This window comes from Hemitrygon akajei, chromosome 1 (assembly GCF_048418815.1).
Source record: "Hemitrygon akajei chromosome 1, sHemAka1.3, whole genome shotgun sequence".
In the NCBI taxonomy this organism is placed as follows: Eukaryota; Metazoa; Chordata; class Chondrichthyes; order Myliobatiformes; family Dasyatidae; genus Hemitrygon; species Hemitrygon akajei.
In genome coordinates, this window is record NC_133124.1 from 191,847,104 (window position 1) to 191,865,939 (window position 18,836).

Here is an 18,836-nt window from a genome sequence, read left to right on the forward strand (position 1 = left end):
TGCACAGCATAAGTTATCTTCTTTCCAAACTCCTACAGTTTAAACCTGTGCAATAACCTGCAATCTAAACGTCTGCAAGGAGCTTGCAACGGGTTAGCAGCAACATTGACAGGCCCCTGTGGTGGGTCTTGTGCCAGCTTTTCCACAAAGGAATCCTTACATTTCACTTCTGCTAGAGCAGTCACAGGCAGCAACAGAATATATACTCAGCATTCGGTTTATCTGCCCTTGCCCCTCCCTCTCAACCGCCAGGGTACCCTGCTAAACTCTGTTAGCACCTGAGCCAGCTGCTCACTTAGTTCTGCTTTTAAGGGGACCTCATAACTTGTGCAGATAAAAAGACATATGATAAAATTGCCACTGAGCAACAAGCTGATGAAAGATACTGCTGCCACCGTTGGAAAAAGTTGGACTCATGCCAGGGGAAGATCATTAGCAGAAATTGATGGAAACTTGGTGACGGCAGTGCACTGGTTAGGGATGGTCAAGTATTGGGTGTCATAGAGTGCCTATCGTGGAGACCACATAGAGGGTGTTAATCAGAGTTACATTAAACATCACCTGTGTTACTGGAGAGCTATGTGGTATCTACCTTGTGATGGAATAACTAGCAGACACCTGTCTTCTAATAGGTTAGCCAAAAGTTCCGGTAGATACTGGTCTTCTGATGGTATAACCATGAGTGCAACAGGTAACGGTTCTGGGTAGGATAGTGAGTAGATACATTCCATTCTAAAGGGATAACTCATGAAATTTCATATACCTGCAACCTCTACTTCATCGTCTGCTTTCTTCATTCAACTGTAGTCCATTCTAACGTAACTATTGTGAGCTTTGGACTGAATCTATTTACAAGATTCCTGAATTAATATTTGAAGTGATAATGTTATCTGACTAGAGAAAGACCAGAAGACCATAAAATATAGGAGCGGAATCAGGCCATTTGACTCATCGAGTCTGCTCTGCCATTCCATCATGGCTGATCCAATTTTCCTCAGTCCCAATCGCCTGCCTTCTCCCCGTATCCCTTCATGTCCTGACCAATCAAGAATCTATCAACTTCTGCCTTAAAAAAAATATATACACTTGGCTTCCGCAACTGCCTGTGATTACAAATTCCACAGATTCACCACCCTCTGGCTTAAGAAATTCCTCCTCATCATCATTCTAAAATAACACCCCTCTATTCTAAGGCTGTCCCCTCTGGTGTTAGACTCTCTCACTATAGGAAACATCATGTCCATATCCACTCTATCAGGCCTTTCACCATTCAATAGGTTTCCATGAGGCCTCACCCCATTCTTTTGAATTCTAGTGAATACAGGCCCAGACCCATCAAACATTCTTCATGTGACAAGCTATTCGATCCTGGAATCATTTTTGTGTTCCTCCTTTGGACCCTCTCCAGTTTCAAGAAACTGCCTATCAACCAACTATATTAATTCAGTGTCCAGTAAACTTGCCAAGTCGAATTGAAATGGATAGCAGAAAGAATATTATAATTTGTTGGAGCAGGCTGGTTTGTAAAGGGTTCTGATGGACGGAGCAAAGGTTTCAACATCCAACCTCTGGCACTATTGTGTTGTTTGCAATTCCGTGCCAGACATTTCACAGTGAATAATGTACGTTAAAACGTGAAACAATTGCAGGCCATTCAGCCCATTGTTCCTGTCCTGTCATTCAGTGAAACCATGGCCACTCTTCCTGGTACCTCCTCATTCCCATAAGATCTAACAATCCATCTCTGTCTCTCTTGAACTACATGCAGTGACGAAGTCTCCAATGCCCTCTTGAGTGGAGAATTCCAATAATGTTGAAGTGGAATCACTGCTAAAATAGTAGAACGAAGGCAGCTGATGTGTGCGCAGCAACCTCCCAGAGGCAATTTTAATTCCTTATTCTGTTGCTGGAACAAACTGATTGATATTTAGGAATCTTTTGATCTTTAGTAGAGGCACCAAAGTACAGAATTGATGCCAGCAAATCACATAGTGACAGTGGTCTGATTGTTCAGTGATGATGATTGAAGGACTAGTATTGGGCGGGACAGAGACAGTGTTGTGAGACATTGCAAACACCGCTCACACAGGCGCTTCACTGGACAGATGAACCTGTGATTAACTCTAGGCAAAATGAGATTATGAAGGTTACGTTTAAAACTGCTTTAATCTGGACAAGGACAGCTACAGGGCAAAGCTTCAGCTGAACCTGCCCTCCAGTTCAAATAAGCACAAAGCCTGAAATGGTGGCTGCAGTTTCATTCTCGTAAGACCATAGACGCAGGAAACATGTTCCCAATGTCCAGAACCAGAGGCCACAGTTTAAGAATAAGGGGTAGGCCATTTAGAACGGAGTTCAGGAAAAACTTTTTCACCCAGAGAGTTGTGGATCTATGAAATGCTCTGCCTCAGAAGGCAGTAGAGGCCAATTCTCTGGATGCTTTCAAGAAAGAGTTAGATAGCACTCTTAAAGATAGTGGAGTCAAGGGATATGGGAGAGGGCAGGAATGGGGTACTGATTGTGGATGATCAGCCATGATCACATTGAATGGCGGTGCTGGCTCGAAGGGCCGAATGGCCTACTGCACCTATTGTCTATTGTTTGTATTATTTCCCTTTTAAAATTTAGACCATAAGACACGGGAGCAGAATTAGGCCCTACAGCCCATCAAGTCTGATCTACCATTTCATCAAAAAATGGTTTATTATCCCTCTCAATCCCATTCTCCCCATAACTTTTGATACCATTACTAATCAAGAATTATCAACCTCTGTTTTAGCCCAGTATCAACCCAGTGTCTTGGCTTCCAGAGCCATCTGTTGTAATGAATTCCACAGATTCACTACACTCTGGCTAAAGAAATTCCTGCTCTCAGGGAATGCCCTGCTATTCTGAGGCTGTACACTCTGGTCCTAGACATCCCCACTATTATAGACAATAGACAGTCGGTGCAGGAGTAGGCCATTCGGCCCTTCTAGCCAGCACCGCCATTCACTGTGATCATGGCTGATTATACACAATCAGTACCCTGTTCGTGCCCTCTCCCCATATCCCTTGACCCCGCTATCTATGAGCTCTATCTAACTCTCTCTTGAATGTATCCAGAGACTTGGCCTCCACTGCCTTCTGGGGCAGAGCATTCCACATATCCACCACTCTCTGGGTGAAAAAGTTTTTCCGCATCTCTGTTCTAAATGGCCTACCCCTTATTCTTAAACTGTGGCCTCTAGTTCTGGACTCACCCATCAGCGGGAACATGCTTCCAGTCTCCAGTGTGTCCAATCCCTTAATAATCTTATATGTTTCAATCAGATCCCCTCTCATCCTTCTAAATTCCAGTGTATACAAGCCCAGTCGCTCCAATCTTTCAACATATGACAGTCCCGCCATTCCGGTAATTAACCTTGTGAACCTACGCTGCACTCCCTCAATAGCAAGAATGTCCTTCCTCAAATTTGGAGACCAAAACTGCACACAATACTCCAGGTGTGGTCTCACCAGGGCCCTGTACAGCTGCAGAAGGACCTCTTTACTCTCACATTTATCCACATTAAACTGCATTAAATTGGAAACAATATGTCCATATCCACTCTATCTAGTCCTTTCAATATTCGGTAGATTCCGATGAGATCCTCCATCATTCTTCTAAACTCCATGTACAGACATAGAGCTATCCATCAAACTCTCCTCATATGTTAACCCTTTCATTCCTGGGTTCATTCTCATGAACCTTGGAATTCATTGCAATAACAGTCCAGGTAAAGGTACCGTCTGCCACCAAACTGAAGAAGCAGGTAGATGAAGTTTCCAGGAATACTGGTATTTAATAAGCAACAAAGGGTCCAAATTCAAGACAGTTTATCAAATTGGATCTGTGGCTGGCTTGGCATAAAAGACAGAAGCTGATGGGTGAGGGGTGTTTTTGCAGTTGGAAGTCTGTGATCAGAGGTGTACTGCAGGGACAGTTACTGGGACTCTAGCTGTTGGTTATCTACATTGACAATCAGGATGTGAGATGTAGGAGGCATGATTAGTAATTTTGCAGGTTACACAAAATTTTGTGTTGGTCTGAATGGGAACTCTGGTCTTTAGTGGCAGAACAGTATGGATGAGTTGTTGAGGTGGGCAGAGCAATGGCAGATGTATTTAGTTTGCAAAACTGTGAGGCAATGCACATTAAAAGAATGAATATGGCCAGGACATACACTCAGTAGCCACTTGATCAGGTACACCTGTACACCTAATCAGCCAATCTTGTGGCAGCAACTCAATGCATAAAAGCATGCAGACATGGTCAAACGGTTCAGTTGTTGTTTAGACCAAACATCTTAACGGGGAAGAAATGTGATATAAGTGATTTTGACAGTAGAGTGATTGTTGGTGCCAGATGGGGTGGTCTCAGGAGACAATCGGGGAGAAAAGTCAGGGATGTGAATACAGGTCCTGAGCCCGTTACATAAAAACAATAGATTGGATTGAAAAAGCAACACATACAAAATGCAAGAGGAACCCAAGAGGTCAGGCAGATCTATGGAAGAGAGTACTGCTGATCTCCCTGGTCAGAGGAGAATGACTAGACTCGTTGAGCTGACAGGAAGGCAACAGCAACTCAAGCAACCAAACGTTGTAACTGTGGTGTACAGAAGAGCATCTGTAAGCACACAACACTTGAATGTTGAAGTGAATGCGTTACAGGGGCAGAAAAGCACGAACATACGCTCAGCGGCCACTTTATCAGATGCCCCTTGCACCTAATAGTGTACAGAGAATGGTACTTGGAGATACCGTACAACAAGGTAACAGGCACTTCGGCCTAACGAGCCCATGTGACCGCTTAACTTACTAAACCATGCATCTTTGCAATGTGGGAGGAAGTGAAAACACTCGGAGGAAACCCACACGGTGACGGGAAAACATACAATTCCGCAGCAGCGGGATTGAACCCAGGTTGCTAGTGCTGTTACAGTGTCGTGTCATTTGATTGGAAGACTGTTCACATAGAATCACACAGGATAGTTGACACGGAGGCAAACCATTTACCCAACCAAACCATGCTGGTATTTATACTCCGCTGGACACCCCTCCTGCCTATACCCCTTTAAAAATCCAGCAGTAATCCCCTCCACCCCCATCTCCTTTGTCCCTACCAGACTCCACTTTAATACATCCACCCCATCCGGTTTAACTGGTCCCTGTAGGAGCCACGTCCACAATTTCTCCCAAGTTCCCCATTGGGTCTTTTCACTGTTTTGTTGATGGTCAAACAGTTTTTTCCTCCAGTCCCGATGAAGGCTCTTGGCCTGAAACATCAACAGTACTCTCTTCCATAGATACTGCCTGACCTGTTGAGTTCCTCTTGCATTTTGTATGTGTTGCTTTTCCAATCCAATCCATTGTTTTTATGTAAAGGGCTCAGGACCTGTATTCACATCCCTGATTTTTCTCCCCGATTGTCTCCTGAACATTCTTCTTCATTGCCTGGAGATTAGCGAGGAATGCAGAGCAGACAACCCCTAAAACCTCCCCCCCCCCACCCCAAAAGTGTGGCTTGGTGGCAGCTGTAAATTGTCCCTAGATCGTAAGTGAGTTGCTGACTCTGGAGAAGTTGATGGGAATGTAAGGATAATAAAATGTGGTACCATAGCAATGGGTATCATAGTGTGAAACACAATAGAAACAGGCCCTTCAGCCCATCAAGTACGTGTACGTGGAAACCAACTTATTTATACTGGGGTTCTACTGGGCAAGACAGAAAGAAACTACGGAAAGTTTTAAAATTAGCTCCATCTTGGGTACTAGCCTCCGTAATAGACAAAATCTCTTCAAAGAGTGGTGCCTCAGAAAGGCGAAATCCATTATTAAGGTCCCCCACCACCAAGGACATGCCCTCTTCTCACTGTTACCATCAGGGAGGAGGTACGGAGGCCTGAAGGCACACACTCATTGATTCAGCAATTCAGCAACCGCTTCTTCCCTTCTGCCCTAAATGGACATTGAACCCATGAACATACGTCACTTTTAAAATTTATATTATTTTGTTTTTGCACTATTTTAATCTACTTTATATATATATATATACACACACACACACACACACACACACACACACACACACACACACACACACACTCACTCACTCACTCACTCACTCACTCACTCACTCACTCACTCACTCACTCACTCACTCACTCACTCACTCACACACTCACTCACTCACTCACTCACTCACTCACTCACTCACTCACTCACTCACTCACTCACTCACTCACTCACTCACTCACTCACTCACTCACACACACACACTCACTCACACACACACTCACCCACACACACTCTCACACACACACACTCACTCACCCACACACTCACTCACACACACACACACACTCTCTCTCTCACACACACACACACACACACACACTCACTCACACACACACACACACTCACTCACACACACACACTCTCTCTCACACACACTCACCCACACTCTCACTCACACACACTCTCACACACACACACACTCACTCACCCACACACTCACTTACACACACACACACACTTCCTGTAATTGATTTACTCATTCTATTTATTTATTTGTTTTCTTTCTTGTCTATGTTATCATATATTGCAATGTACTGCTGCCCCTAAATTAACAAATTTCACGACACATGCTAGTGATAATAAACCTGATTCTGATACTAATCAGACATTACTCATAGCTTTCATTCTCATCAACACCTCCTACCCCCAGATCGACACTCACCTGCACACTAGCAAAAGTTTACAGGAGCCAATTCACCTCCCCACCCACGTGTCTTTTGGAAAATATCTTTGGGGCTCTAACACTTCATTCTGTTTTCGTGGATGTCAGTGAAGAGCAAGAATTTCAGGTTGTGTACACTCTCTGATATTAAATGGAGCCATGGAACTGTTGAAAATGGAGCATGTCGGCAAAACCCGTGCAGTGTCAAGGAGAACGTGCAAACTCCACACAGGTGGTGCCCAAGGTCAGGATCGAGCCCGGTCACTGGTGATGTTAGCAGCTGCTATAGTAACTGAGCCAGAGTGCTGTCCACGTGTTTGATGCTGATTGGTGTGGAGTGGGTGGCTGCCGGCTCCGTTCCCGCGCCGTGCCTCCCTCTGACTCTGGGCAGGGACAGGGTGAATGGTAAATAAGCGGAGGAGACTGAAGCCCAAAATCCCCCGGAGAGGCAAGTCAAGGTGGAGAATGGTCCACCAAACCCCAAATTCTGGACAAGAAGTGCAATAACTGGTTTTATCTCCTCAGCAAACCTCGGTGGCCGAGATGAGCAGTAGTGAGAGCATCCTGTCCTTCAAGGCACTCCTGAGTGAGATGGAAGGCTCCGTGGGCAACGAGCTGAGCAACCTCCAGGCTGACAAGACAGCGGTGCTGAGTTTAATCAGAGAAGAGGTAACCCGGCGTCGTTCCTCCCCTGGCCAGTGAGCCTGTTTGCTTTCGCATAAGCAGCGGGGCAGATCAAAAGGCTTCTGGGTTCAGGCGGGCCTATGGTAGTGAGGCTGCGCTGGGTAACAGATGCTGAGGAATCTGCTGCTTCACACTGTGTGGTGTGGCCTGTAAGCAGAGGACGATCGAAGGGAAATCTTCCTCCCCAATCCTAAACTCGCCAGCCCTGGAGAGGGGAATCACTAGCCCTGATCATTTAAATGGATTTCTGGTCCTGTGAAATATCGGTATTGGGATTGGTTTATTAGTCTCACATGTACAAGATACAGTGAAAAGTTTGTCTTGCATATGTTGTATACATATCAGATCATTACACAGTGCACTGGGCTGGAATAAGATAAAACAATGACAGAATGTAGAATAAATTGTAAAATCTACTGAAAATATGCGGTACAAGTAAATGATAAAGTACAAGAGCAAAATGATATAAATTATGAGGCCAAGAGCCGGTCTTACAGTACAAGAGGTTTATTTAAAAGTTACTTTAACCTACTTTAATAATTTATTGGTGTTTAAAATTAAATTTATTTTTAGAACATTTTGCTTTTTAATTAAGGTTGTGGTCTCCCAAAGCCTCAGAATGTAAGAGACATTTCAAAGCTCTTCCAAAGCCACCTTGGTTGTGGCAAGAGATGAGTTTCTTCCCCCTAACCACCACCTCCCGCACCCCTCAAACCTGCCAGCCTGGCTGATAAAGGCCCTGGTCAGGACTCAGCCTGGTGTGCTCTGACTGTAGGGCTTAGTTTTGAATGTGGCGAGCTCTGAAACAATTTGCAAGCCCCCGGGACTGCGGAGGTCTGCTGGTTCATTATAAATATCCCAGTGCTTATATAAATAAGCGGGCTATTGTACAAAAATGGGACAATGAGTGTTTGGGGCCAGGCTAGGAGTTTGGATTGTCAAGTGCAAAAAGTTTGTAAATCCTCATGTGTGGGTGGCGTGTGGATTGCTGTGGTGGGGGTCAGATTTCAGTTTTACATCCAGCCTCAGTTCTAGGCTGCCTGAGGCCTATTCGTCATCAAGGCCTGGCTTTGTCTCTGAGGTCAGTTGGGCTGGGCTGTGTGTCTGAGCAATGTGCCCATACTGTGAAGCAGATCCTGCTTGACTTGGCTGATAAGCCGATTTCTGTGGTGCCCCATGACCAGGTATTTAAAGGGGGAGTCTTACTGAGCAGAGCTGCAAATGCTCCACTGACATCTCTGGCCCAGAGAGACAACTGGAAGTTTCAACCACTCTCAGATTTTCTGTCGTGCTTCTGTCAGTGGGCCAGGGCAACAGTTCCACTCCCAGTTTGAGATTTCCCTCAGCTCTAGTGTCTTCTGATAATGTCCACACAGATGGAATAAGGCTCATCTCCTGCTAGGATCCTTGGCTTTTGAACACTGCACTGCATTGCACTGAACCCAAAGCTCTCCCGGAAAGCCTCCCTCCACCCCCAGAGGTGGTGAGAGAGGGGAATGGGGAATGGGGAAACAGAGGGGGGGTTCTTTACCAGAAGAAAGAGAGGGAGCACTTCCCTCTCTCACCTTATCTCCTCCCTTTGGTGCTCCTCCCACTTCCCTTTCTTCCATGGCCTTCTGTCCTCTCCAATCAGATTTCCCCTTCTCAAGCCCTTTACCTCTTTCACCAACCGATTTCCCAGCTCTTTACTTCACCCCTCTCTCCCTCCCATTTTCTCCTATAACCTACTACCTTGTATTTCTTCCACCCCTGATGCACCATCAATAACTCACGCTGAGACTTAGGAAGTGAGATATCGGCTTTTATTGACTGGAAGAACAACACTACATCCTGGGAAAATGAGGGAGAGCAGCAGACCACAGTCGCCTTTATACAGGGGTCTGTGGGAGGAGCCACAGGAGCAGTCAGACAGGTATATCTAGTTCACCACGACCCCCCCCCCCCCCACCCCCACCTGCTTACTCTGACTTCTCACCTTTTCTCTCCAGTCCTGATGAAGGTTCACAGCATGATACATGGACTTTTTACCTTTCTCTACAGATGCTGCCTGGCCCGCTAAGATCCCCCAGCATCTTGGGTGTGCTAGCTTGGATTTCCAACACATGCAGATTTTCTCTTGTATGAGAAAGCATGCAGAATGGTTCCTCTGTACGTGTGACAATAATAAACCATTTTGCTGATTACCAGTGATGTTGGGACTAGGAGCAAAAGTTTAGGAGGTTTGACAGGTTGCTGTTGGGAGGATGCATCCTGTGTGTTGGTAGAAGAGCTGATAGAAAAATTGGCAGAAAAAAAACCATGTCTCCAATGATGTGTGTCTCTATCTTTCAGATTATTGGCAAGGAGCAAGAAGTAATGGAATGGAAACAAAAGTACGAAGCCAGTCAACAAGAAGTCATCGAAATGAGGTATTCAAGTGTCAAAGTCTAATTGATAGAGATGAGATGCTTCAGTATTATGGGGTTTGATTTCCTGACAATTTGTTTAAAAGGCATTAAATTCATCTTTGGCCAAGTGCACCGTTTAGCAAAGTCTGAAATGCGGCGTCATTGAATTTGAAGGTATTAAGTTTCACGAGCAGAGTTTAGTGTTAATATCGTCACCATCTGCACTTAGCACTTGAACGCTGGAGAACAAATGTCACTCTGTTGTAGCAAAAGAAGTCTTGAATAGTGATGGCAAAACTTATTGAACAGAGAGTATCATTGATTAATGAAGTTGAAAGTAAAATTTATTATCAGAGTGCATACATGTCACCATATCCGACCCTGAGATTCATTATCTGCGGGCATACAGAGCTAACATACAGAACAGTAACTGTAAACATCAGGAACTGTAAATTGTAAACGAACTGTGCAAATGCAGATGTAAAAAATAGCAATAAATTACAAGTATGAAATAACAGTATAGCATCCATTAATATAAGGATAAGTGAATGTAGTTTGCCCATTTTTTTCAAGAGCCTGATGGTTGAGGGGTAGTAACTGTTCTTGAACCTCATGCTACAAGTTCTGAGGGTCCTGTACCTTCTACCTGATGACAGCAGTGAGAAAAGAGCATGGCCTGGGTAGTTTGCATCTTTGATGACAGATGCTGTTTTTCTATGTATGCTTTTCATACAGATGTGCTCAATGGTTGGAGGGTTTTATTTGTGATGTACTAAGCCAAGTCCACTACATTTTGTAGGATTTTCTGCTCAAAGGTATTGGTGTTCCCATGCCTGGCCATAATGCAGACAGTCGGCACACTTTCCTCCACACATCTATAGAATTTTAACAAGGTTTTAGATGAAATGCCGAATCTCTGCAGACTCCTGAGGAAATAGAGGTGCTGTTGTGCTTTCTTTGCAATTATATTTATATGAGGTCCTCCAAGAGAGTAACACCCAGGAATTTAAAGTTAATGACCCTCTCTGCTTCCAATCCTCTGTGGATTACTGGCTCATGGACCTCTGGTTTCCCTCTCCTGAGGTCTACTATCAGTTCCTTGGTCTTACTGACAGTGAGTGGGAGGCTGTTGTTATTACACCACTCAGCCAAGTTTTAAATCTCCCTCCTGTATGCTGATTCATCACCCTCTTTGATACAGCCCACAGCAGTGGTGTCGTTAGCAAACTTGTATATGGTGTTAGAGCTGTACTTAGCTACACAGTCACTCCTGTACTGATGAATTAATGAATTAGTACCAATAATTGTGGACTTCAAGGAAAAAGGATGTACTGTGCTTATTTCCATGTATTTTTTGTCTTACAGTTAATGAAAATAATGAAACACATAAAACATTTTATAAACCCTGTTTGAAATTAGTCTTTGTAAAAGACAATTATGGGTGGGTGTTAAAGAATCGAGGGGCAGTGATGCATGCAAGGTGCTGAGTGCCGTCTTGGGCACACGTGCCATAGGTTCTCCACCCCTGTTGATAGATGACTCTTTAGTGACTCGCAGAGACCGCAGTGTGAGCCTGGTTTCAGTGGGCCTGACCCTAGCTGAATCAGAGGATGGACAGTGTTGGTGGAGGAGGCGGCATGCTGAGGGACAGGGACCGCTTGAATTGAATTGACTTTATTACTTACATCCTTCATATACATGAGGAGTAAAAATCTTTACGTTACGTCTCCAGCTATATGTGCAATGTGCAATCTCAGTAATTTATAATAAATAGAACAGTCAATGTAACATAGTCAGCGTGAGTTAATCAGTCCGATAGCTTGGTGGAAGAAGCTGTCCCGGAGCCTGTTGGTCCTGGCTTTTATGCTGCGGTACCGTCTTCCGGATGGTAGCAGCTGGAACAGTTTGTGGTTGGGGTGACTTGGGTCTCCAATGATCATTTTGTATATTATGTGTACATTATGTGAAATAGCAGCTCACAGGGTAAAAGACCCTTGGGATCTAGATTCCCGGGAGAGAGTGCAGACGTCAACGTCTCCGTTTGTGTGGATACTTTTAATATTGGGACGCACTGGAAGAGACCGTTTGGCCCATCGTGCGAATGTCAGCTCCCCACAGAGTGGTTGCATCACTTACCATTCTCCCATTTATTTCACCAGAATCAGAGTCTGGTTAGAATCTACTTGTAGCGGGGGTGGTACCAGAACCATTCATTGAGATCATGAATAGGAGTTGTGAATGAATAAGGAGCAGGGCTGTGGGAATGGAGCACGTCATTGCACTACTGGGAGCCAGCAGAGACATGGAGTCTGCACGTTTTCCCTCTGCTTTCCTCTTAAAATCTCAATGGCAAGCAAGTCAGTAGATTAATTTTTAGTGAGATAACCCAGGTTTAATTCCTGCCACTGCCTGTAAGGAGTTTGTATGTTTTTCCTGTGACTACGTACATTTCCTCCAAATGCTCTGATTTTCTCCCACAGTCCAAAGATGTACCGATTGGTAGGTTAATAGCTCATTAAAATTGTCTCCTGGTTAGGCCCGGATTAAATCAGGGGACTGCTGGGTGGTGTAGCTCGAAGAGCCTATTCTGCCCTATATCTCACTAAATAAAGTAAATATAAATGCCCTGAGTGTGTGATTGGTGGAATCTGGGGCATTTGATAAGAATGAAAGGTGAATTTAAAATACTGGGATTAATATACCATTGGTGTAACTGGGTGGTTGATAGCACAAGTGCGATGGGCCGAAGAGCCATGTTTTAACAGGCTGAGTGTCCTTTTTCAATGCTATCATCGTTCTGTGATTCTAATCCTTTATTCAAAGCTTTCCAAATTAAAAAAAGGAAGTTGAGCTCATTCCCCGACGGGTAAAGCAGAAACATGCCAGGAGCTGATACTTGTTCAGTAACTTAAAATATAAACATGATACTTCTTGCTTATGTTTGAAGCATCAACATCATAAGGACTACGTCAGTCAGGGTTCCTGAGACTATTTCTGTATTGAGGTTTTGTTTGCAGATTGAAGCGATTGGGGATTTTTTTTTGCTGTAGACTGTCCCAACAGACAGGACTTTTGTTTACTTTCGTCTTTATGCCTCGGTTCTGGGAAGTTATTTTATTTGTGAGTGACTTTGTGTGGAGGCGGAGGGAAGGTCTGAAGCTCCGAGTGAAGTTGAGTGAAGACCTGTGGTTTACAGTATTTGAAACCTTCTGTTGACTGAATGGTGAATGGGATTCCAGGTCACGATAGGTTGCTTCTCCAGGGTTTGGCACTGCTGGAGATAAATGGCAGTGAGCATATCCTGACTGCCGCGGTAGTGTAGCGGTTAGCGACATGCCATTACAGCTCGAGGGATTCGGAGTTCAGTTCCAGCGCCGTTCCGTAAGGAGTCTCCGCATTTCCTCCCCGGGTTTCCTCCAGCTGCTCCAGTTTCCTCCCACAGCCCAAAGACCTGCCCGGTAGGTGAAGAGGTCATTGTAAATTGTCCCATCATTAGGTTAGGGTTAATTGAGGTTATGGGGTTGCTGGGGCAATGTGGCCCAAAAGACCAGAAGGGCCTACTCTGTTCCATATCACTAAATAATAAGATTTACCATCCCACAACAAACTGTCCCTTCAGCCCACTAAGTCCATGCTGAGCACAAAGCACCTATTTATTCTAACCCTGCACTAGCGCTATTCAGTTCTATCCACATTCCCGTCACTCTCCTCGAGCTCTACCAGTCACAAACCCACGAGGGTACAAACTAGTCAGCAAACCACATCTTTGGGATGTGGCAGGAAACTGGAGCACCCGAGGGAAACTCACTGGGCGAACGGGGAAGCCCCGCTCAGACGGCGGCTGGTGTCAGGATCGAACCCGGCTCGCTGGAGCGGCGAGTGGGCTGCCGTGCCATTCCTCGGGACTTCTGGGAAGCAGCTGGTCAGCTCATCCCAGAGCGCCACATCTGCACATGAAAGCACTGGAGTCCAGAGACGAGCACGAGGTTGGGTTTTGGCACCCTTTGTGCTGGGCTTGCCAACTTTCCTCAGCAGTTCTCTCTTTAAAGCAATGTCAGCATTTCACTTCGATGGCATTTGTACAACACAGTTAGCAAGAAATAGTAAAGTGAAAAATATATTTTCCATAAAGTGTCTATTGGCCATTTCCATTGGCTGGGAAGGTCCCAAAATTATCGTTCTCTTTGTAAGCAGAAGTATATTTCCAGACAGTGAAGTAATTTGAACACTTTTCCAAATGTCTTTGATGACTGGAGAGGTCCTGAGCCATTGACAGCAGTGAGGTTTCACAAACTGTTTGGGCTGGACATGAGAACGTACCAATGGGACCCAGTCACCCCTGCCTCACTAGTGGCCTTGGATGTACAGGGTCAGATCGACCAGCCTGCTGTACAGAGCTGACATGTTGTGGGTGCGGGCTGAGCTTTGTTAACGGGCTCGATCCAAGCTGTTCCTCGTATCTTAACTGCAATCCAGCTTTTCGTGTAGTTGCACCCCCACTGTACTTGTGCATATGACGACCAACTCGACCGGCCTTGCCTTGGTGAGCAGTGGGCTGTGCTGGACGCCGAGTGATTGACTGGTGATCGGACTGACTGAGCTAGCAGTCTGGGGCACATCAGCCGACTGCTCGTGTCACGTGACTGAGCTGCAGCAATTTTTCCAGACACTCTGCTCACATTGCCCCCCCACTGCCCCCAGGGATTGTCTGCTCCCACTGCTGAGTGAGAGGTCGCTGGCATCTTAGCTCCCAACCCTCTCTGGGTGCAGGATTCGTCTCCCACACTGACCTCTTCCACCGAGGCCACAGAGCGATCCATACCTCTCCCACATTGCACCATTCAGATTCAGAATCAAGTTTAATATCACTGGCATAAGTTGTGAAATTTGTTGTTTTGAGGCAGCAGTGTGTTGCAACACAGAGTAATAAAAACTACAAATTACAATATAAAAACTAAGAAGTATATTAAAAATAAATTAAATAAGAAGTGCAAAAACAGAGGAAAAAATAGAGAGCGGTTGCACAGGGATTCATTCAGAAGTCAGATGGCGGAGGGGAAGAAGCTGTTCCTGAAGCATTGAGTGTATGTTTTCAGGCTCCTGATAGTAGCAAGGAGAAGAGGGCATGTCTCGGGAGATGGAGGTCCTTATTGTTGGATGCCACTTTTTTTGAGTCATCGCCTTTTGAAGATGTCCTCGATGCTGGGGAGAAAGTTATTGTCCAGTCCACGGACTGAAAGCCGTCCTGTGGTCACTCCATGACCACACCCTGGTGCTGCGGTCTGCGCATCTACAGGTCCAAGGTTTCATTCACTTGTAACATGAATGGCAGTACCTACTCTGATCTGTCAGTAGTTTCCCATTAAGAGGTGTGGGCTAGCATCAATCTTGGCCTGCTGTACTGCTGTCAGGGGATTAACTGCACAGAGGGGTTGCAATGCCTGTTCCTGGGTCTCTTAAACCCTCTCCCCTGGACAGTATCATCACCACAGTTGGTCTTCCTTGTCACTGTCCCCACCCAGTGTGAGGGAAAATGATTGCAGGTGTGGCCTGCACTTGCTTTTGTGTTGAACCCACCGTCTGTCCTCACTGGGGGGCTTCACTCTGTGCTCCCCTGGCCTAGAAATCAGGAGCTTGCTGCTCTGCACCTAACTTTACCTTTTGATGTATCATGCTGTTGGTTAAAATGCTCGAAGGTGGACAGTAGGTTGCAGTAACCAGGGGCTTTATTAAATAAGAATTTGCAGAGAGGGGGTAGGGAAGTGAGAGAGAAGGAGGGAGATCATTTCTACGTGCACTCATGACGTCACGGGCTGTTGGCACATAGCCTCAACTGGCAGAGGCAGCCTGCTCGCCATGCCAGCCGCCTGGGTTCAGTCCGGATGTCCTGTGCCACTTGCGCGGAGTTTGCATGTTCTCCCTGTGACCCTGTGAGGTTTCCTTGGGTACTCTGTTTCCTCCCAGACACCTGCAACTTGGTGGGTTAACTGGCTGCTGTACTTCGCCCCTCCTCGTCATCGTCATGTCTATCCCTCGAGGGCGAGGATGACGGTCTTCGTTCCGTTGATCTATTAATGGACTCTCAAGTGGCTTATGAGTCCAATCAGGCCCACAGAGCGAAGATGTTTATTTGTTTAACGTGTACTTGATGTTGCACCCCAAGAAGCACACAATACTTCACAAATCAACCAACTGGTGGTACCAATGGCATGGAAACCACGATGACTGGAGCTGATGGATTTGTTGCAGCCTTCATCCGCCTTCACAGCCGTTGAGTTCGAAGTAACTTCGTCCGCCTGTTCCACCGTTGAGGTCTTGGTTGGATTGTTCTTTGTCAGGGACCTCACCCTCGACCTTACCGCCATGGGTGACCCTACCAGGAGCACAGCTCCAGATGGCATCGCTCCCGGGATCTCAGGACCACACAAGCTTCTCCACCACGACAAGGTGACAATCCATGGAGAAGACATTGCCCCTAGTGTACAGGTGAGTGGTGGAATTGTGAAGGTGTAATGGCGATGTGGTGACGTCTACTCATACCTCTAGACCTGGACTTCTGAGGTCAGGGGGGGTGCAATTGCCCCAGAACAAATGGCTTTTCCAGTTTTAAAAACTCGCCTGCACCTGCGGTAGTATTGCTTGTGTTCTAATTTGTTTTTCATTTAAATACATAATTTGTTACTCAGTGAAATGATATTTTGACTTTTTTTTTAATACCTTTTTAACTACTGCCATGAAATTTTGGCTCGTTAGAGCAGCAACTTATTGGGCCAAAATGTACCAGTCCTGATACGCCACAAGTGGAATGCATTGTATTTAAAAGTAATTGACCTGCACTGTTGCTTTAAACTGGACAGAAAAGAACAGAATAATTCTTGCCCCATACTGGTCACCACAAAACCATGAGGTTGTCCTGAAAATCCATCTGATGCATAAAAAATAGAGAACTACAACACAGTACAGGCCCATTGGATGTTGTGCTGACCTTTTAATCTACTTAAGGTCAATCTAACTTCCTTCCTACATAACCCTCCATTTTGTTTATCTAAGAGTTTTATATGCCCCTAATGTATCTGCCTCTACCACCACTTCTTCCAGGGTGTTCCATGCACCCACCACTCTCTGTGTAGAAAAACCTACCTCTGACATCCCCCCACCCCCTTACTTTCCCTAATCATCTTAAAATTATGCCCCCTTGTACTAGCTATTTTTTCCCTGGGAAAAAGTCTCTGGCTATCCAGTCGATCTATGCCTCTTTTCAACTTGTACACCTCTATCAAGTTGGCTCTTATCCTCCATCACTTCAAAGAGAAAAGCCCTGGCTCACTCAGCCTATCCTCATACGATATGTCTTCTAGTTCAGGCAGCATCCCGGTAAGTCTCCTCTGCACCCTCTCCAAAGCTTCCTCATCCTTCCTATAATGAGGCGACCAGAACTGACCACAATATTCCAACCAGGGTTGTATAGAGCTGCATCAATACCTCACGGTTCTTGTTGGATACTTTGCCCCTCAGCCTAGAAATTCACATTCATTAATGTTGTTTAGAGAAGGAAATCTCACTCCCTCTGCCGGCATGTAATTCTAGCTGAACAATGTTACTGACTATGACACAGCAGATTCTCCACAGATGCAGGGCAGGGAAGAACCAACATCAAATTCTGATCCCTCCAGCAATGCTGACATCCTGTCAATGAATAGATAGACTCCAGTGTTGTTTTGATGAAATAACTCAACACATTATATATTACACTGTATATTGACAATAACATGTAGAAAACCATATCATTGGGGTGACACGGTAGCATAGCAGTCGGCGTAACGCTATTCTAGCACTAGGCAACGGGGTTCAATTCCTGCCACCGTCTGTAGGGATCAGATTTTGATGTGAGTTCTTCCCTGCCCTGCACCTGCAGAGAATCCCTCACTTTGCAGTCAACAGCACTGTTCGGCTGGAATTATATACAGGCATTCTGTAAGAAGTTTACACCTTCTCCCCATGAGTTTCCTCCCACAGTCCAAAGATGAATGGGTTGGAGATCTGGTTGGTCACATGGGTATAATTCATCAGTGTGGGCTCATTGGGCCGGCGGGGCTTGTTACCGTGTTGTATCTATAAATAAATAAATGCATAAATCTTTGCATGGATGTGACAAAAGTAGTGGTCCTAGAATGAACGTTCACTCTTCTGTGTCCATGCGTGGGTCTTCCTCGCTGTGTAATCTATTAACTGACAGTTTGCTTCATCTTGCAGGAAAATTGTTGCCGAGTATGAGAAGACCATTGCTCAGATGATAGGTAAGTGTTCTGCTGAAGTAGCATTAAGCAATGCCACTGTCTGCCGTGACGTTTCTGTTTCTGAGAGCAGTGAGTGCACAAGGTCTCAGTGGGAAGGGAGGGGCACCAGTGGGGGCTGTGCTGAGGGTGCAAATGGGACATACTCTGGGATGAAATTGAACCCCACTCTTTCCAATGCCAACACATTATATCTTAGATCAGGTGGAATTCTCCAACAATGCAATGGTCAATGGTCAACATTTAACCATGGGTATGGTCGCTGAAGGATGTCAACTTCCAGATTAAGCCCGATATATTATAGCAATGACCGCAAAACTGTTGTATTATTGGAGAACGCAAACACGAGGAAATCTGCAGATGCTGGGAATTCAAGCAACACACACAAAATGCTGTTGGAACGCAGCAGGCCAGGCAGCATCTATAGGAAGTAGTACAGTTGACGTTTTGGACCGAGACCCTTTGTCAGGACTAACTGAAAGAAGAGATAGTAACAGTTTTGAAAGGGGGAGGGGGAGATCCGAAATGATAGGAGAAGACAGGAGGGGGGAGGGATGAAGCTAAGTACTGGAAAGTTGATTGGCAAGAGGGATACAGAGCTGGAGAGGGAGAGGATCTTGGGATGGGAGGCCTAGGGAGAAAGAAAGGGGGAGGGGAGCACCAGAGGGAGATGGAGAGCAGGCAAGGAGTGATTGTGAGAGGGGCAGA

At 45.6% G+C, this 18,836-nt stretch overlaps 1 protein-coding gene across 4 annotated transcripts in view; it reads left to right on the plus strand.

The window, feature by feature from the left end:
* tacc1 (transforming, acidic coiled-coil containing protein 1) overlaps positions 1–18,836 on the plus strand; it is a 214,003-nt gene that overhangs the window by 183,051 nt on the left and 12,116 nt on the right. For all 4 annotated transcript variants that reach the window (XM_073058043.1, XM_073058014.1, XM_073058023.1 and 1 more), the window contains 3 exons: positions 7,289–7,432; positions 9,779–9,855; positions 18,088–18,131. In XM_073058043.1, coding sequence (XP_072914144.1) covers positions 7,289–7,432; positions 9,779–9,855; positions 18,088–18,131 — 265 coding nt within the window. The remainder of the gene's footprint in view (positions 1–7,288; positions 7,433–9,778; positions 9,856–18,087; positions 18,132–18,836) is intronic.